This window comes from Aphelocoma coerulescens, chromosome 8 (genome assembly GCF_041296385.1).
Source record: "Aphelocoma coerulescens isolate FSJ_1873_10779 chromosome 8, UR_Acoe_1.0, whole genome shotgun sequence".
NCBI lineage: Eukaryota > Metazoa > Chordata > Aves > Passeriformes > Corvidae > Aphelocoma > Aphelocoma coerulescens.
Window position 1 is genome coordinate 11,752,745 of NC_091022.1, and position 20,714 is coordinate 11,773,458.

The window sequence follows — 20,714 nt, forward strand, 5'->3', positions numbered from 1 at the left end:
AGAAGTTCTTCACTGTCAGCATAACTAACAGTGAAACAGGTGTTCTCCTAAACTTGAGTTTTTAATTAAAATTTTATGTAGCTTGAAAAAGTCACTTGGGGCTTACTAGGAAAAAAAGCTGTATTAATACAATCCAGCTGCTTTAAATTTATTCTCTCCACACCTCAGAGCAATACAAAATCTCTATCCCCATTAAAGAGCTGCCTTTCAGGAAAGCATAAATAGAAAACTGAAGTTGTATACACAACTTTTACATGCACAATTTTACTAAATACAGGAATTTCTAGGGCTTTTTGTAATTTCAAAGTAGCAGCAAAAAGTCTGCAAAGAAAAGATTGGGTCCCTTTCAGAAGTGGAAAATTAACCTGGTGTCACTAATTACACAGTTGTTTGATACTGAAACAAAAACGAACAGCAGCATCGCCACCCCCAAATCAAATGAAGCAAGGCAGAGGTTGGGCAATCAACTGTGGCAGCCACCCCACAGCCCACCACAGATAAAATCATTTTCAGGAGAAAATGGTGAGCCATATTTAGGGATTACTCACCCTGGCTATAAACAGCTAAAGGATCTTCAATTAAACCATCAATAAAATGGTAAATTTGCGTCAATTCAATGCTCGATCTAAAAAAATGTACTTACTGCTGTCAGAAAGTCACTTTTCATTCTTTTTTCTATTAAATCACAGATTTACATAGAAGCTATATGAATACAGATGGAGTCTGCATGATGAAAGTACATCTCAACCTTCCATTAACATCCCTGCACTGAATCAGTGATACAAATGCCAAGACTGGAACGAGGCTCACTCTCAAGAGAAATTCTGGAAGAAACCAAGGCTCCCCCATCTTTAATACTAATCAGTATGTTTCAAGTTCCTGACAGTGATAAAACAATAGTTGCTACTTCTTTCCCAAAAGCCTGTGTGCAAGCTAATAGTCCTAGTCATCACAACTTCCAGACAGGTGTTTCATGTTTTAAGGCATTTTCCATTTTATTACAATTTTGATTTGCAATTATATGATTACATACTATAAATTTTATCTCAGTGGTAGACAATGAGTTTAATCAGTTTGCAATTCTTAAATACACTGAATGTCTACAATAGATCCTTTCATTTTAACCTTTGACAGAAAACACTATTTCTGCACAGGTGAAAATTCATCAGCAAGCAACAGAAAGCCAATACTGCGATTTATTTGCAGTACACAGAACTAATAGTCACAATACAGTTGGAGAAGATTTTTTTTTCTCCTTCATCACCTCAAAACGATATATTTTAAGCAGCTTCATTTGCTCCTTCCCTCAACCCACACCTTCTTTCTTCGAGTTTGTGAGATCAAAAGTATTGCTTGGCTTATATAGTCACATGGCTGGGCAGCTGACAGACCCTGACCGGTCACTTGGGGGCTGGTGCAATATCAAACAGTTCCGTTCCTTCTGCCTTTCCCTAAAGGAGATGATCAAGTCATGCCTTCTCTCCCCATCTGCTATTTCTCACAAATCTGTGGGAAAGGAGTATCTGCCAAATGAAGTCATCACTGACTGAGAGAATCAAAAGCTATTAGAGGAAAGTACAGATAGAGGCATCAACTGCACAAATTGCATTTCCTGAGCAAAACTAGTGACAGAGACTTGTTGTTTAAAGATTAAGACAAATTTCCCAATGGTGAACAAAGTTCAAATTTCCTTTCAGAAAGATGCTATGCATGGGTAGGAGAAAAAAAAAGAAAAAAGAAAGATGAAAAGAAGCTTGAACTGGATCATCTGAAAACAAAACAGAGCTTTGCATACCCTGTGAATGAAGAAACAGACGGCACAACAACAAAAATATACCAACAGTTCCATCACCAAAATAGAGATCAGCTTGGCTTCAGTCCTTCAGAATGCAAAAAAGCATATAAATACAAATAGCACAAGTAACACTCACAGCATTCTCTATTTTAGTTTTCAATGCTGTTCCAAGGATATTTTCTAAATTTACCTGAATTAATGAATAAGCCTAAAATGAACCACCAAAAAACCCCTTAAAACTTCACATAGAGTTTAATACTGTATTTACATGGTAAACAGCATCATCATTAGCATTTCTGCAGTAATACATATTCCCCTGTGACTGAACCTTTAAGTAAATGTGTGCCATGCTGCGGAAAAGTTAATTTGTCCAAGCCTTGAGCACAGTACAAGTGACTAGTCATGAGAGTGGATCGTGCAAATATAAGAAACATTGTGCTAAGACCAGTTACTCTTGGCAGATTAATTTTAAACTCCTCTCTGCACCACTTTTGACAGCTGTTCAACATCTGATTAGCTGAGAGCACATAGAAACCACCTTCACTGATGAGGTGAATTTGAGGTTTTATTTAGGATCATGATGATGTGGAGCAATACCTGCCCTGAAATACTGCCTTTGTCTCCTGATGGATTTCTGTGCTGAGCAGAAAACCCCAGAATGAACCACAGGGATTCTTTTAAAAGACTGGCTTAGCAGCATGCAAGCCACTTTGCAGCATACAATCCAAGTGCAGCTCACATCACACATCAACGCACAGAAGAGGAAAGCTGAACTTCATAAACAGCTCCCTGAGCTGCTCCTCCCAGGTGTGAGTGATAGAGCTCATGCTGCAGAGCCTGTACCACTACAGAGCACGGCAAAGACCCCACCTAAACATCCTATGCCATAGGCTCATCACACAAGCTGCAAATAAATTAAACCACTATCTCATGCTCTTGGTTCACATGCTTCCTCCTCCACCCCAACTATATTTACCATGCTGACTTATAAATATGGTCCCACATGAATCTAAGATGCATTGCTGAATATTGCAGACAACCCTGGAACAGCTGGAAGGGGTGAGTACTGCACTGGCTTTGGCCCACAGGTGATGTTCTTTCAGCAGACTTGTAATCCTATCAGCACACTGCTCCACAAACCTGGAATTTCACTTACAACATTCTAATAGAGTTGGAATATGAGGTTTTCTCTCATTTGCCCAAATGACATGCACAGAGCTATCTTTTATATAGGAAACCATCATTTCCTTGCAAGAAAGAGAATCACCAAATTGTAACTGAGAGCATAAGTCTAGACAGGCATTTTGTAACCAGAACTGACAGATGCAGAGCTAACTACCTTTTGTGAATCAAAAGAAAAGAATTACTACAGTGAGGGAGGGAAACTTGACTCCCTTATCTCTTGAAATTATTCCATCTCCCTTTTTAGCCAGTTAATATCCAAGACCTAATGACAGTAACAAGCAGTCTTTCCAGATAATCAACAGAAGCACAAAAGGTTATAAAAGACCAGAAAAATACCAATAATAGAGGTTAAGATACTCATGACAACTCTATTCAAAAAAATTAAAATAATTGCTAAATTATTAATTACACAAATACTATCATTATCTGTCACAAACGCCTGAGTAATCTGATTGTTTTCTTCATTCCTCTCCCTAATTTCTGTCTAGCACTGTACATAAACTCAAATGAAAGAAAAGGGTTTCTGCCCAATTATTTGAGTTTCCTCATCAATTTACTCTAATTTAGTAATCAATATGACTGCAGGAAGAGAAACCCCCTAGTGACAAAGGAGCACAAGTATGCCCAGAAAAGTCCCAAGTAGGACTGCAAACTAATTTTATTGAAAATATTAATAACTATATGAAACAAGGTAGGGAAAATATTGTATAAAACCCAAAACTACTTTACAATATATCAATCATACTGGTTTATGAAACTCTATTTGTATTTTTTTTAAAACTTTAAAAATATCCTAGCAATGAGATCATTTTAAATCTTGAGATGAGTAATTAAAAAAAACAAACACTCCACAACAATGACAGCCATCAAGCATTTCTGAGACAAATTTTGTTCACAATGAACTGAGGTTCCCAACACATCCACAACTAGAAATGAAATCATGGACTTGACACTAGAGGAACACAGCTCCAGAGCAGAGTCCAACATCTATTACCTAACTGCTAATATGGCCCTGCATTATGACAGACATGGTAAAAGAGATATTCAATTTATCAGTCAATTTGTACAAAGTTTCTTTGCTTGGGGTTTTCTTTATTTCACTGGTTCCCTAAACAACAGACCCTGCTCATGGTAGGTTCTAAACAGGTAAAAGAAGGTTCATCTCCTTCATTTCACAGGTTAACTGCTCTTGGTTGCCCCTGCACTCCCACCTCTGGCATAGCTGACTGGATGGCCTGGCTCATACAGCACTCTGTTAAAGGCAAACGGAAGTCCAGGAGCATTTCCACCTGCCCTCTGGCATTTCCAGTATGTACTTTCCACATATTCTGTAGATTAGGAGGAGGATTTTTCCTCTGTTTGTGGAGTACCTAGCTGAATTGAGTGTTTGGGGCTTTAAGTAATGCTGAAGGTCTGCAACATGCCAAGCCTTTCAAACTGTATATCCTGCTTATTCCTTTTTCCCTTCTTTTTCTAAGAGAATCAGTATTTAACTGGAGAACAGCTTGCTAGTTGATTTACATAATTACTGTCCAGTGTGCAGGTTAAAGAACCCAGTGTAGCTAACACAAGAAACCACAAGTATTTTTATTATACAGACACTCCTGCAGATAGTTAATAGTAAGCCATCTATTTAAATCCTGAACTAGGGGAATCCCACACTACAATAAAATAAGAAAGGAGAACATGAAGTGCCAGCAAAATATAACTAATATCTGCATCATAAAACTAATCAGGCAACTGAAAACATTCTCTATGCAGCAAGATTAAGATTTCAGATACAAGAACAGAGCAGAAAAATATCATAGTCAAAATAGCTCAGAATTCTTCCACATACTAGATACATCAAGGTATTAGGACTCCTTATCCTTTTTTCTTTTTTAATCAGAACCAGATCCAAGTTTATTTACAAATTGTCATTCACAGACTGAAAAAAAATATTGTGCTGCCTTCTTTCCAACATCTCCTGCAACTGGGGACGAGATTTGCATTCAAGCACTTTAAGTGTACAAATGCCACAATAGACTGCAATGACAGTTCACAACACAGCAGTAACTTGTGATCCTTTTATTCATAGTGTAAGTTGAAATCATCTTCCCACAAAATTAGTTTAGTTACCAAGTTCTGAAGGTAAATTTGAACCCTGCTCCTTCGGGACAATCCCATCATGCAAATTAACATATACGAGGCCTCTCCCAGGCAACGAGACACTTGACTACCTTCAGTTTGGGAACTGGAGCATGTTATCCAGTGTGAAAGAACTCCACATAGGAAGGGTTCAGCACAAAAGGTTGGCTATTTGCACATAAGCTGATAGAGCAAGTTGATCACAAATCTCTCCAATAAAACATTCCACCTAGCTTCGCTCCTGCTTGGCCTATAAAATCTCTTCAAAAGAGATACTGGTATGTAAAAGAAAGAAGACAAACATTGTACAAGCATCTTAAAAGGAAATTGAAGAAGTTACCATAAGATTCTATAATTAAATTTAAAAATATTAATAATCTTTAGAATCACTGGCAGTAAGACACAGTAGCAATTTAAATAAAGCAATACAGCTGCTGTTTCAAAATTCCTAGTTGGTACGGTGGTGCTCATTCAGAGACAAATCAGATACTCAGCATAACAAGCTCCTTACCACTCCAGCAAGGTTTTATCTTGCAGGGAGCAGGTGTAGCTCTCACAGAACCTCTGCTACTCAACTGCAACGATCCATGACAGGTTAATGCCAGCGGCACTGCTTGATGCATCCTGTGCCCCTCAGTTACCAAGTACTAACAGCAGGCATTAACACCCTCTCTAACGAGTCTATAGCTACAACCTGTAAAAGTTGTGGTGCTGGATGAACACGCACTATAGTGAGAAGACTACGTGTTGGTTTTTTTGTACTGTTTACTTCTTACAGACAGGTACAGTGTATTGATAGCACATCACCTATGGAAATTTAAGGAAAACAGTTTTTGTTGAAGTGCCAAATTGTAAATTGCTTTGCATATTCATTCCAACACTTGAGATGCAGCTGCAAATCTATTCAGAATCTACTCAACGCAGTTCTTCCACCAGTGTGATGACTACTGACTGGACTGCAGTCCATTTTGCCCCCACTGCCAGTTTAGCCACTATGTACATGCATTACTACACCGATAGAATTGGTCACATTAGCACATCCTGTTCTCTAACAAACCAACAACCACTAGATAAGCTCCAGGCTCCAAAGTGCTACATGCAAGGAGCAAAATTCCTAAGAGTATACTAACACGGCAACGGGAGGAAAAATAGTGTAGCAAGCAGAAATAACTAAGAAATAAAATAGATTTTGAGAGCCTTCTCTATAAACCACATGTGGTTTATGCTCCCTGTAACCCAGGTGAATGAAAGCTTTCCTTCCTGTTAGTAAAAGGTTCATAATACAAGTTTTATTATATGAACAAGAACCATATTCCCCAAACACTGCCAAATGTGAGTCCCAAGAGGCAACCTGACATTAATCATCTGTTCAACACTATATGTGTTTCAGACCATCTCTTACCAGTCCTTCCATTTCTGCTTTTCCTGTATATTGCATTCCTAATATTGTGGTCTTCCACAAAATAATACCTTTTTTACCTTTCATGGATATTATCACTTGTATAGCTGACTTGCTACTAAAGGGCTAAAGAAAAGTTTAGGGTTTTTCCCAGCACCTGGTGTATCTCTTTGCTTTTATTTGCAGGAGCAGTGATAACAATAACAGGCTGATCCCTCAGAAGGTCTTAAGATGAACACTCACTCCTCAAACAAAACCAATTTCATTAAGACATTAACCTTAAAAGCTAATGAAACCAGGAGCTTAATTACAGATATGGGCAGGACAGACTAAGTTGTGGAAAGTGAAATTGATCACACAAAGGCTACAACAAACCTGGAGGACAAAAAGCGCAAATATCTTAGCTATTAAATTTCAAAAGTAGAAGATGAAGAGAAATGAAAAAATTATAAACTCTAAAAAAATGCTATTTGTCCATAGTTTTAACTATTGAACTCCCCTTATATTCAGTAGTTAAAACTATGGACAAATAGCTTTTTTTTTTAGGAAAAAGCTCTTCAAAACTTAGTCTGACCTTTGAACCATCAATTTGTGAAGGAATTCTGCAGCAAGAGTAGCAGGAATGTACAATCCTAAGTAGTTTTAAGATGCTTGAAAGAGTTACAAGAGCATTTAAACAACAGCATGCTAAATAAAGCAACTTTAGAAGACCCACACAAGTTTCTTCTAGTTCAATGAAGCTTAGGTTTCAGGTAATTTTTGTCCCACCTTTATACGGAAGTAACAGAAGTACAAAGTCCTTCCTATTGAAGAAGAATGCATAACCACAGTCCAAAAGACTTGCTAACCATTAATTAAACTAGTAAGAAGGCACACTTGCACAAGCCCACAAATTAGTTTTAACACACATTAAAGATATATAAGCAATGAATTCAGAAGGACTATATCATGAGGAGGACTTTTCTGCTAGCATTTTCAGGTCTAATAAAATTCTCACTTAAACAAGAGGTATAAAGTTTCCAGACAAAATTTAAGCAAGGACTAGAATCTCTTAACTTTTTGAGATGCAAGACTCAGCACATTCTTCCAAATTCTGAGATGGTTGCACAGCTCTCCATGGCAACCCAGGATACATGAGCCCTGGCTAGAATCTAACAGGAACAGCACATTAGGCTGAAAAAGCTTCTAAAGCAGAAGAAAGGCCACAACTTTCAAGATGTGGTAAAATTCGTGTCTTGGCAATCAGGTCAATACAGGGATAGAGAACAATTTCTGATTTGCTATGCTTCTCTATTGAAAAAGTGACGAAGCAATAGAAGGGCAGCAACTACACTAGCAAAACCTACACAGTCTAGTAGATAAATGAGACTAGGTCTGGTATAATCCGAGTTTAGATATGCCACAACACAATGCTTAAGCCAAACTCTTGAACAAGAGTTTAGAGCTTGCTCCCTGTATACCTCACTCCTCGCGTTATGCTTGCAGATCCTTCGGTTCCGGTTCTTTTAACAGCTTGTTTCATTCCCGCCCTTATGCTTTTATTCTCGATTCATTCATCTCGTTAAGCACAACACAGGTGCCCAAAGCCGCCCGATGCAGAGCCCTGCTGGTACGGGCTCCCTTCAGAGACACCAGGGCGATCTGTGGCACACAGCCCGCCCGCGCCGGGCACGGGTACCTCCTGCCTTTGTTCGCCAAGGGCGCTCGGCGGCTGCCGGCACACACCGGGTTCGCACAGCACTGCCCACAGCGGGCCGCACCGCGACTTTAATCGCCAAAACACCGGGCCGTTCGGGGCCCGCAGCAGCTGCCGGGGCCGCGTTCGGAGCCCTCGTCCTGGCACCCAGCGCTCCCCGGCGCCCCGCTCACCTGTGTGCCGGGCCGGCGGAGCTCTGAGGGGCCGGCGGAGCTCTGAGGGGCCGGCGCTGCGAGTGCCGGGCCGGCGGGGCCGAGCGGGGCTGTGAGGGGCGGCAGGACCCGCCCGCCCACGCGCAGCCGCTCCTCGAACCCGCCAATCGCCGCCGCACGCGCCGGCCCCAGGGGCGCGGCCGCCAACGGCCGGCGGGCGGCGCGGCCGCATCATCCGCACGGACCAATGGGGAGCCGCGGCGGGGCGGGGCGGGGCGGGGCGGGGCGCGCCCGGAGCTGCCGGGCGGGGGGAGGCGCGGCCGCTCCGAGGCACCGCCCGGCATCGTGTTCCCACCGATCCCAACGCAGTCCCGGGGGTGCGCCGAGGGCAGTGAGGCAGTAGTGGGCCGGCCCCTGCAGCACAATCACGCTGCCCCCCCATACGGGAATGGCACGGCCGTGCTGCTGCACTGGTGCCCATAGGGAAGCGAGGCTGCAAGATCGCCTCTGCCGCCTCGAGCGACTGCAGATAAGGTGAAACAATGCATTTTATAATTAATTGCATTTTATCTGATGCACGGGGATGAGAAGTAAATTGGGAAAAAAAGTTTGTGATCTTCCTCTAGAGTACAAGCTAAAGAAACGCTTTAGAGTGGTGAGAGAAAGGGGGGAAAGGGGTTGGGGGATTTGTTTGGGTTTTTTCAGCCTGAAGTTTAACTTTAGTACCTGTTGTGGCTCTGTTACCAAGCTTTTTTGTCTTTACCGCTACAGTGGGATTAATGAGCAAGGACAGGTACCTGGTAGCAGCTACTGTTCCCGATGCTTTTATCATTTGTGTCTTCCTATTTCCTCCAGCAGTTAATGCAGACTTACACTAGTGCAAATAGGGAAGCATCCATGTCAGTACGAGTGTTCCAAAAAAGCTATATATAGTATATAGATAACTAGGCATTATTGTCATGTATATTTAAGTACAAAATCACTATTATTCGTACATTCCAGATTTTGATCCATGGAATAATAAAAGTTTTATTCATAAATGGCAAAGCAATGGCATTGATATTCTACATAAACTGGATATGGAGACTACAAAAAAGTGCAAACTGTCAGACTGGATGAAAACACAAATGAGTAATTCATTTTCAGATGCATTAGGCTGTAGCACAGATGCAACTGAAGAGGAAGAAGATTACTTAGTTTATGACGGAGATGTAGGAATAAGCTGTAAATACAACAATAATTCAGATAATCTGAATGACTGTACTTGTACAAAAGGTATTTCTGGTATTTTAAACTTAGCCTGTTCTGAAGATAACAAAAATATAAAAGCAGCAGTCAATTATGAAACTCCTCTACAGCCTGAAGAATTCTCCAGTCATCATAGAGGCACCAGAGGAACAACTGGAGTTTCAGCTGAAATGCCTGGAAGTGAAGTTTGCTTTAAGAAGGAATTACCTGTTGGTAGTTCTAGTAAACCAGATAGCAAAGATCATGTAACTACCTCCAAGATGTCCAATGTCCTCCTGCGTCACTTTTCTAGGGGAGAGTTACTAAGCACATGCCACTTAATTGAATGTGAGACAATACCAGAGACGTCCTTTACTGAAAGTATCGATGACACTGGGAGCAAACCTGAGCCTTCAGAACACAGCAAAGGCCCTTTAGTGCATGAACAATGGGCAATGAGCTCTGAGGAACATCCCTTAGAAAAGCACAAGGAAGTAAAGGCTCGTGACAAAAATGAAAACTTGTTACATGAAAATAGATCTGTTTCAAAGGAACATATTCCTTCTGGATGCAGACAGGAATATTCACAATTGATTAATGAGACTGGAGATACACACACCTTTCAAAACATGAAAGATGAGAGAGCCCTCTTTAGCAGAACAGCTTCACCTTGTGAGCTCAAATGTGGCCGAGGGCAAGCTCACCATTGTCTTCCTGACTTCTCTGAAGTTGCTTCAGAAGTTAAAGTACCAAAAACACCTGACACTATTAACTCAGTTCCTTCACTTGAGAGAGCAAAACCCTTTCCTATTTTGCTAAGTAAATCAGCAACTGTGAACAACATTTTGGAGAATAAGAATTACTTCAATTCTGCTGAAGTAGAGAATCAAGAAGAAATGAGTATTTCAGAACTGCTGCGACAGCTACAGGTAATTAAGATGCTTGAAGAAATTCTTCATACTGGATAAGAGGGGTTTATTGTAAGGAGATATTCTGTGTCCCATAAAATCTAACATGACTAGTTCATATGGGCACTCTGTAGGTATCAGTGAATACCTCACTTGACTCAAAAAATGCTTTCACAAATAAAGTTTTGTGGGATTGACTTTATACAGAACTGTCATTACCAATTGTTTAAAGGTTAAGTTTTATTTAATACTTCAGCATTTAATACTGGAGTATTGTTTGTGATGCTGAAGCATCCTATCAAATAATTAGGAAATTCACTATAAATTGTTATTACTGGTGTTATATATAAATGTTTAAATTCACAAAAAATACTTTAAATATATTTTTAAGAGCAACGTTCTATTTTTATACTGTGCCTATGTTAAGACACCTTTGCCTTTTTTTGCATCTACCACTCTCCAGCTACTGAGACTGGTATTTATTGACAAGTCAATTCTTTCTAAAGGATTTTTTTGACAACAATATTTCTCTTACTGTAGTGAATTTATTTTAAAGTTTGTTAGTAATTAGATAACCCCTCCTCAATTTCATGCCCTGACATGGAGCTCACTCACAGAGCTTTACAGATTCTTAATTCCATTCCTAGATTTACATCTTAGTAAATTGCTTGAGACACAAGTTTTAATAGTTTTCCTTATTATTTCCTGCCTGCAAATGAGATGCTGACACACCATGCTGACATCCAGAATCACATTGACCATATGAGATTTAATCCTAAGGTAAATCTCTCAAAATACTTTTCTTTTTTTTTTTAAGTCATTCTTCTTTATCTCTAGGACTATGACTATCCCCTAAAACTATTTTGTCATCTTCATATTGTATTTCCCATTTATACAAATATATAGAACAATACAGATATATATTTTTTTCACAGAGCAGAAATATTTGAAGTATTTATACAATGAGACACTTTATACATCTAACTATCAACTCAAAAAATTAAATGCTACTGTTACAGTAAACATTTCATTAATATTTTGTATTTTGAGTTAAAGTTTTTTGTCTAGGTCCATAAGTGTTCTACACATTGTATCTATAACAAAGGTTCTCATTTTAACAGATACTTCCTCAGTCAGACTTTGCAAATGCCAGCATTGCCATTTCCTCAGGAGACACTGGGACACCACCTGATGTCATCACATTACGTGCTCCTGTCCCTGTACAACCTACACATGGTTTGCTTAAAGCAAGTAAATAAAATTACAGTAACTATGCAAATGACTGTTTAATGTAATTTGGTTACACTTTTGGGCCAAAATTGCAATTGATCAATCTTACCTTGTACATTATGTAGGACTGCAGCCTGCAACAGCAGCATCACCACTACCAGCAGCTGGTACAATAGAAGCACAGTGTCTAAATCCTTCCAATTCACTGCCAGAGCTAACACTAGGAGAAAAGATGTCTCGAATACTAAAGGATCAGACAGAGCAACTGACTAAGAAAGTAAGAACTCTGGTTCAATATATACTTTTCACTGATGGTCATATTCCAAATTCACTTGGCAAATTTGTATAAGTATAATAAAAGTCTAATATTTTGTCTTGAAGGTGGAAGACTTCTCTAAGCATATGACCCAGGAAACATTCTTTTTACAAGACAAAAAGCTGGTAAATTAATTTATTTATTTTGAGCTATGTGACATGTACTTTAAGTGCCTGTAGACGTACACTTTTCTGGCAAGATGCTTGATATTTACTGTGAGGAATGAGACAACTCGTAGTAAAAAATAATTTATTAAAAACAGAAAAATTGAAAAATTACAAAAATTAGCAAAATATAAAAATTTGGGATCCTAGTGGCTCAGGAGGTATGCCCCAGGAGCGCAGGGATTAGAGATCTTCAGGCTTAGACAGCACTGAACCTCTGGTGGAAGAACTTGCAGTGCTGGGCTGACTTTTAGCTAATCCAAAAGTCAAGGGTAAAAATTATTAAAGGCTCCTTAACAGGAGTAAGGCTTAAGTACCCAGCACTGATGTCCACCACAACTGATCTGCAGTGGTCTCAGCTCTGCTCTGAGGGGGTGCATCGTTGTTTTATAGTGCCTTTGCTCCGCCCCAGTCCGCCCACAGCCCGCCCACAGCCTGCCCACAGCCCGCCCCTTTGGTCCAAAGTGATTGGGGCTTTCCTTTTGACAGATCATCTCTGTCTGCCAATAGCTCGTCGTTGTCAGAGGGGTGGTAACAGCTGAAGTAAGGGTGGTAACATGCCCTCATTAAGATTCAGGTTGCCATGGAGCTTACTTGCAGAATAAGGGCTATGGGGCTACAAATAGCAATTGGCTGTTAGGAACTGGGGTTTTGGAGTTAGTCCCGAGACTAAAGTGCAAAGCAAAACCCTCAAAAAAAAAATTAAAATACATCTAATACCTCCCAAAACATCCACAAAAGCAGACAATGAACATAGGAGAAACAACTCTTACAGTGTACAAGTGGTTTAAAGTTTGAAAAAAGGGATTTTTAACTAGGAAACTTTTAACTGGGAATTTTAACTGGGACTAGTGCAAATACACTGTTTTGAACAAATGAAAACACTAATAATGAAGCTTGATAGTGAAAACCCTAATAATAAAGCTTGATTTTTGTACCTGGGTTGATGGGTTAACTTTATCGTTCAATTAAAAGAACTGTTTAACTCAAAATTAACTAATTAAGGCACTTAACATGCAAAGACCAAGCTAATTAGGGATTTCATGTATGACATTTACCTCAAATGGATGTTTGCTCTTCCTCTCAATTCAGACTGGAGGCATGAGTTTAAGAAGCAAAAATGAACGTCTTCAGTAGGTGGACGAATTCCTAAATCTTTTAAGGATTCCAACTTAAAACTATTTTAAAAAGGCCTGAAGTTGCCATGTAAGTTAGGAATTTTGACATGTAGGGCATCAGAAATCTTTTTTTATTATTTTACTTAATAATATAATGGAGCAGTGCAGAGTATCAGGTGAATCTATAATATGCAGTCCTGTTTCAATTCTGAGAACTACCAAAATTCTTCCCAACAGCAGTGCAAATAGCATCTGGCTTACGTATCAAGACAGTGATAGCTACTTATGCTAAATTTTCATGACATTTTGTATTGAATTATTTCTTATTGATAAAGGCATTAAATCAACTGAAAAGATACCTTGATGCCTTGGAAAGAAATTATTTAAGAGCTAGAGAAGAGCACCACAACTTACAGCTGCAGAACCACAAGGACAAGCCTATCAGCCTTGGAGAGTTTGATCCTGGCAGGTTAGAAGAGAAGTGCTAAGTAGTATATCAGTGTATTTTCTTTGTCTTACAGCTTTTACTTCATTTATCCATTAGAGTTTTCCTGAAGTGAAAATATTATCTTCATGTGGTAAACCAAAAGTTGTTTGGCCAAAATTCACCTTGGGCTTTATATATCCTACTTGTAATTGGGATGGCTATTTGATTAATTTAAATATTTAAAAGGGACTCTTTCACCTCCATAAATTTTTTTCCTATGGGAAATGTACTGTGATGTCCACCATGGTTATCATAGTAAGAAATAAAAGATCACTTTATACAGTTTTAACTAACTGGATTGCAATTGGATTCAGAAGGGTGGAAGGAGGAATATTCAGACTTGGCACGCTGCTTGAAGACATTCAAGAACAAATGGATGGCAGCAAAGGCAGCCTGTCATCTTTGCTGACTTCCTATGAATCTGCCCAGTCTTTTTGTGAGGTAACTGAGTTTCATTAAATACTACAATTATTCTGTTTTACTGATGCAAGTCTCAAGAACCTAAGTGCAGTTGTGTGATTGTATGTTCTCCTCTGGTAAGAGCATGATGCTTTTAGATAGCATATTACTTCAGAAGAAAATATTTTTATTGAAATATGAACTTCATAATATGTAATTAACTGCAACAGAAACCTAAGTATAAAAACACAGCTATACTGAATGTTCTTAGTTCCAGTTTCAAAAGCATTTATTTCACAGTAAGAAAATATGAGTAGCTAATTTAACTTCTGCAAAGCTGCTTTATTTTGGGGAGTTCATCACTATCATTTAGTGGGAGGAAAGATTACTTTGTCCAAGATTCTTAAGCTGCAGAATTATTAGAAGACCAAACAGTATTGTGCTATATAAAATTTAGTTTACTCCTAATGGTAATTTTGTCACAGATCATAAATACATATACACCCCCCCCCAAAAAAAAAAAAATCTTACTGCCTTCTACAAATCTACAGGTAAATCTCAACCAATGCTTTCACTATCAATGTTTTAGGTAACTTGGGCTTCAGAGAAAAATGTTAAGAGAACCTCAGGAGATGCTGTTTGGTAGGAGTAATGTCCTTGCAATGCAAGGCCCATGTACACCTGTGTCTATGCTATTGTTGCTTTCTACAGAGCTCGGTGGTTTCAAGCATTGCTTATCCTCCAGAAAGAAGAGGTACTGAAACTCCATTTCTTCACAAGAACCATGAGGGAGAAAGAAGTCAGACAACTGATTTAATCCCATCAACAAATCAACTTCCTTTAGAAGGCAAAAAGTGCAATCTTTGTCTTCACATGTAAGTGAAAACTTGGAAACAGCTGTTGAAGTTTTTATAAAAATATCCGTAAAATTACTTGCTGAATAAGAAAATTGGGACAATTAAAATCTCTGAAAAGCAACAGGAATATTTCCAGAATAATAATTCTACAGAATTCTGTAACTATATATCCAAGAATTCCTAACAGCCTGGTCTTCCTAACTTTCTCGGTCTGAAAGTATTTCCTGAAGCCAAAACACCACCATCACTTTCACCTAGGAGTTAAATCATACTTCTGTATAAAATTCATGACAGCCACACAAATTCAGGATGTGAATGATTAGTCAAAGTACAGAGCCAGTAAAAGATAGTTTGCCAATATTTGTGTGGTATTTTTAATTAAACAAGAAAAGGGAGGGATGCAGATCCTTACATAATTAACCATCAAAACCTTGTGAAAACTCTAGATACCATCTCCACCCTCCTGGGAAGTATTTTATAGGTGTTACACATCTCAATGAGATTAGAAACATAAAATAAATGGTCTCCCCTTAACCAGTCTAAGGTTAAAACCAGAACTGAACTAAGTTCCAGTAAAGAAGCAGAGCTTCTGGGAAAAGAATGTATGCAGCATAGAACACAGTCATATTAGCCTAATTCTGTCAGATTATTTTATAGGGTAGATGTTAAAAGTTGTCCAGTAAAACTCACCTAGCTTCCACTTTTATCTCTGTCATTGAAAGAATATTAGTTCAATCTTCTGATCATTATGTTCATGAATGGGTAGAAAATTTTCCAGCTAAACTTCGTGATCCTGTACACTCTAAGTTAAAAACAGACTACAAATAACACAAACAAGGAACTTTGTTGTTGTTCTCTCAGAAAGTACATCTGAAATACTCCTCTAATTATCTTGAGGCATTAAATTAAAGCCTTAATAACAGCTCAAAGTTACTAAGACACCAAGTCATCTTTAATGTATGTTGTATCAAAACACTATCAGTGGTAACAGACGGATGTATTTAAGATTTCATACTACTTTACTATTCCAAAACAGGATTATCAATACCTCTACTTTTAAGCATTTTTAACAAGTATAGTAAGTGAGGTGCTTTTGTCAGACTGTGTCCTTTAACTAAAGAGTTCATTATTTTGCAACTGGTTAATTATTAATTTAAACTTCTGCTTACCACCTTTTCAGATAACTGATACAAGTAAAGTTCTTTCTGTGAATAAGTCTGATTTCTTCTCAGCTAAGAAGTGATCAATCATTAATATAAGATGCTTGTAAGTCTCATCATAGAAATATTAAAATACAATTAAAATATCATTCTGTTTTCATGCCAAAAGAAATACAAACATCCAGGAAAGAAAAACTGGGACATCTTCACTCTTTGTGCAGAGAAAACCAACTGATTTCTCAGATACCAGCCTGAGTAAGTCATGATGGCAACACAAAGATCTTAACTGTGCTTAAACCTGCTAGGGAGTCCTATGAAGAAATACGCTCCTTTTATGTCTCAACATGAAAATTGTAGTTTTAACAGATGCCACTGCTTATCAGAGCACAAAACACTAAGAATAAAAAGGAAACTGAAAAGAACACCAGGTCAAATTCACTGTGGAAGTGTCAGTGACAGACCAATGCAATGCAATTTTCAGTTAGATATGAAAGATTTTTAACTTGGTCAGACATTGAAACAGTTTGCTCTAGGGAGGCTGTGGCATCTCCATTCTCAGAGATATTCAGAACTTAACTGGACAGGGTTCTAAGCAACTTCATTTAAGTTGGTCTTTTGAGAGGGGACAGGGTCAGATGATCTCCAGAAGTCCTGTCCAACCTGAATTACCCTATAAATCTAATTCAGCTTTCTAGGTAAGTTTCCAAATATTGCCACTGCTAACATTTTCAAGAGTGTGACAGTGACGTGCACACAATGCTTTGATTTTGCTTTTTCTTCTGATGTGCATTTCATGTTCTAGAAGATGATTCCAAGCTTGACAACTGAGGCATTTCATGTCAGTACTTCCACTTAAAGTTTTTTGATTCAACTTTGTTATTCTGCTTAAAAACAATTTTACCTTTCTACTGCAGAATATTCTGAAGCTTTTAGTACCCAGCAACTAAAGGAGAATAGCATGAGCTATCCTGCATTGTTTTAAGTCTGAATATACAGGTTTTCTTACCTCTTTATCAGCTGTCCTTGGTTTCTTTGTGATATCCTTTCAATTTAATATAATACAATACACTGGGACCATTATTATTTGTACTGCTTTGTGCAATAGTTAAAGCAGTGCCACACTAGAGCTGGTCAAATTCTCATCCCATTCCTATTATGCTGCACTGTTTCCATAACACTATGGACAGGGAGATGGAGAACTTCATTAAAAAAAAAACCAAAAACAATTCTTAGTCTGAAAATAAGCACCACCAAAAAAATAATAAAAATCTACATTCAAGGCTTGCAGACAGGGCTGAAAGCTAATCTCAAATTCAATCCACACCCTCCTGGGGGTGAAAAGTACTTCCTCAAATTGCAGTAGCATTAATGGCAGCAAAGGGCTCTGAAATTACAGTGCTGAAAGCCAAATAATTACCTGAGTACACTAGCCAAAGTTTCTCATATTTCAGACCCTTTTAACTTATTTTTTTAATTTTAGGCAGTGATTCAGAAGACTTCTCGGCCTATGATTCTTACAATGATTCACAAAGCAAGGACCTTTTCAACTGTGAAATTCTAAGTCACAAATCATTAAATAGGAGATTATGTGGTGAGAGAAAAGGTACAGTGATTGCAAAAATATTAACATCTACAAGGAAACATTGCATAGAGTTTGTTTTTCTAAACAACACGTCTCCGTTTCCAGGACTTAGATGCAGATGCCACAGCGGAAGCAGATATCAAGTAAAACTCAGGAATTACAAAGAGTCTGTTCCGTCTTGTACCCTATGTGGAAAAAAAAGTTCTGGTTCATCCTGTAAGTATGATGTGTTACTGAAATAATTAACAGACAGACTAGGTTTTAAGGGGCACAAACCCACACTGCACATACCACGCCACATTTAATTCCGTAGAAGCGGTCATTAGCACTGTAAATCCAACTTCTGCACACCTGGTCAAGCTTAATCTCCATGCACAGCAGATTTAACTTTTCCTGGTCCTTTATGAGAGGAATCCCTTTCATATTTCATTTATGGCAGAAATATCTCATTTTGCAGAGCCACATAAAAGAATATGAAAATTAGGCATTACTGTGCCAACTTTTATAGTGCCAGCCATTACCTAACATACTATAAACAAGTACTAAAGAAAATTCCAGCTCGACATTCATATTGTGTGACATGCAGCAAAGTCAAGGAAACCCTAATTAAAAAAAAAAAAATTAAATGTTGAATATCTGAACACCTACCTTTTAAAGTCACTTAGAATCTCTCTCTACCCTAAGAAAAAATTGCTTAAAGAAAAACATAACATTTCATCAAGAAGAAAGTATAAATTAGCTACTTGTCTCTAACAATCCTGTGAAACTATAAATCAAAGTAGTGTTCATGTAATTATTAGGATTATGACACTGATTATTCAACACTTCCCAACTGCAGTCTTTCACTGTACGAAATTGAATATAAATCTGCATTCCATTTGCCAACTAAACTCAAGCGCAAACACAAAAAGGTTAATCTGTCCTCATTTACAAAAAACTTTAAAACATATTCAAGTTTTATTCAGCAGTGATAGTTACTTGCTCTTTTATTTATGCTAAAGAGAAAAAAATGTTAAAATACACAGAAAATTACCTTTTTTGTTTTAAACATGGCCTCAGCAACTCCAGCTTATTCACAGAAGAGAATCTCCACTCAAAAGGCTCAAAAAACCAAACAGCCAAGTGATATTGTAACCAGACTTTGTGAAAGGTAAGCTGTAGCAGTAACTATGTAGTACAACAGAAAACCCCACTGTAGAAGATTCAGCATGGAAAAAACACACCAGTCTCATAAGCAGGAAGAATGTTTTATCTTTTGCAGTGCATGATATATATTAGAATTTCACTCTTTAGTGGAACTAAAATATTTACTGTAAGAACATGTGTAAATGATTCTTAGGTTAGTGCTTCACTCCTTCTAATTTACTGAAGAGTAAAAATGTAACTCCTTTAGCTGACGCATTTAGTAATGAAAAAAATTTCACTTTAAGAGGATGTTCCCATTCAAAAATTCAAAACTAGGCCTGTATTATTAGGATGGAGCTCTGTTTGCTACCAACTATTTCTCTATAAGTAACAATCCTACCTTTAATTGTTGTTACCATTCAATTATACTGTGAGACAGAAATAAAATGGATTTGTAACAGTAGCACAGACTAGACTGAGATGCAAATGAGTTTTGTCACAGTATTTTTTGACAGCTTTACTCAATAGCAGTAATTGCCTGGAAGTACAGCAGCTGCACTTGAGAATCAGTGGCATAGAACATTGTGAGAGAAAGTTACAGCAGCAAAAGAGTGGTGCTATTATGAGAAATTTCCTTACTCTGCATCCTCGAACATTTTCTTTCTTATTGCAATACAGATGGAACACAAATAATGATGGGACTGTGCTTTACAATTCAATGGAAAATTCTACTCACCATGAATTAACTTGCAACCGAGTGATATCAAGGTGTATGTATGTAATTCATAGTTTAGAAATCCTTTTTCTTACTTAAATTGTTTGTATTTTATTCTATGTGTCTTATCTTTAGGAAATCCTTTGGGGCTGCCAAAATCTGCTGTTCAAGCACATGTGGTACAATTATCCTTTCACATCAATCCATACCCAGCAAGAAATCTGCCCAAAGCAAATCTGCAATCAACATCAGAAACAGAAATGCCAATGATTCCTATGCAAATGTAAGACTTCAGAGTGAAAATTAAAAGCCACACAACTTTCTTGAAAGTATTACTCCCTTCATCATGGCATGGTTAAACATCCCATTCTTAGCAAGCTGATTACTATAATCTAAGCATGTGTAGTCCATTTGAGGGTAAGACAAGAGGGACTTCAAAACCCAAGCATTTTAGCTTATATGTTAGTATACTATGTCACATAGGTATGTACAGGCTTGTTATGCAACTTAGTCCCTGTATAAATGGTGAAACAGACCAAAAAATAGCACTGGATCTTATCTCTAGAATTGTGTTTCATATACTGAAACAAAGTCTAGCTACACAAACCACTATCAAAACCTCAAGAAAGCCTTCTCAGTACCAAAAACATGCACCACACTGGAGCTGATACATTGGAAAGGTGTAAATATCCCTCAGTTCAAATGAATACACAGCCAAAGAGAGAAATTATTAACAGATACTTCCAACTTGAATCCTGGAGCAGTCTATCACATAACTCAATAGTTACTTCTCAACACGTATTCAGAGTGAAAATCACGGACAAAACCTTAAACATCACCTTTTTCCTACACCTATGTATACATTTTCCTTCACTATTAACAAGGCTACATTTTATTATTTCCAACAGATTTTAAGTTCTACTCTGGATCATGCCATAGAGACAGCAAACAGTTTGAAGAAAGCTACAGAACGAATGGTACAAGCAGTTTCAGAAGATCTAGCTAAAGTTAAAAGAAAACGGTTTTAATTACCTAGTTCAAATGCTATATTGTTCTGCTGGTTCATACTGAA

The 20,714-nt window shown here is 38.1% G+C and overlaps 2 protein-coding genes across 8 annotated transcripts in view; one reads left to right on the top strand and one right to left on the bottom strand.

The window, feature by feature from the left end:
- The window catches only part of GPSM2 (G protein signaling modulator 2), a 28,432-nt gene extending 19,966 nt beyond the window's left edge, over positions 1 to 8,466 (bottom strand). The window contains exon 1 of one of the 3 annotated variants that reach the window (XM_069022461.1): positions 8,376 to 8,466. The gene's annotated coding sequence lies outside the window, so the exon portion shown is untranslated. Of the gene's footprint in view, positions 1 to 7,966; positions 8,110 to 8,375 lie in introns of those variants that run through there. The other 2 variants (XM_069022463.1, XM_069022462.1) reach the window with 2 other exon arrangements.
- A 267-nt stretch (positions 8,467 to 8,733) lies between these two features.
- Positions 8,734 to 20,684, top strand: AKNAD1 (AKNA domain containing 1). Of its 5 annotated transcripts, none has more exons than XM_069023160.1 (16): positions 8,734 to 8,888; positions 9,357 to 10,510; positions 11,210 to 11,269; positions 11,611 to 11,740; positions 11,845 to 11,996; positions 12,101 to 12,160; positions 13,653 to 13,786; positions 14,119 to 14,245; positions 14,915 to 15,078; positions 16,390 to 16,475; positions 17,701 to 17,823; positions 17,908 to 18,018; positions 18,862 to 18,952; positions 19,606 to 19,701; positions 19,778 to 19,925; positions 20,551 to 20,684. In XM_069023160.1, the coding sequence occupies exons 2-16, from the start codon at positions 9,434 to 9,436 to the stop codon at positions 20,668 to 20,670; spliced, it is 2,679 nt and encodes an 892-aa protein (XP_068879261.1). In that variant the 5' UTR covers positions 8,734 to 8,888; positions 9,357 to 9,433; the 3' UTR covers positions 20,671 to 20,684. The 5 variants fall into 5 exon arrangements, with proteins under 5 accessions (XP_068879261.1, XP_068879264.1, XP_068879262.1 ...); XM_069023163.1 differs by having other exon boundaries at positions 9,713 to 10,510; XM_069023161.1 differs by lacking the exon at positions 19,606 to 19,701.
- Positions 20,685 to 20,714: the final 30 nt, after the last annotated feature.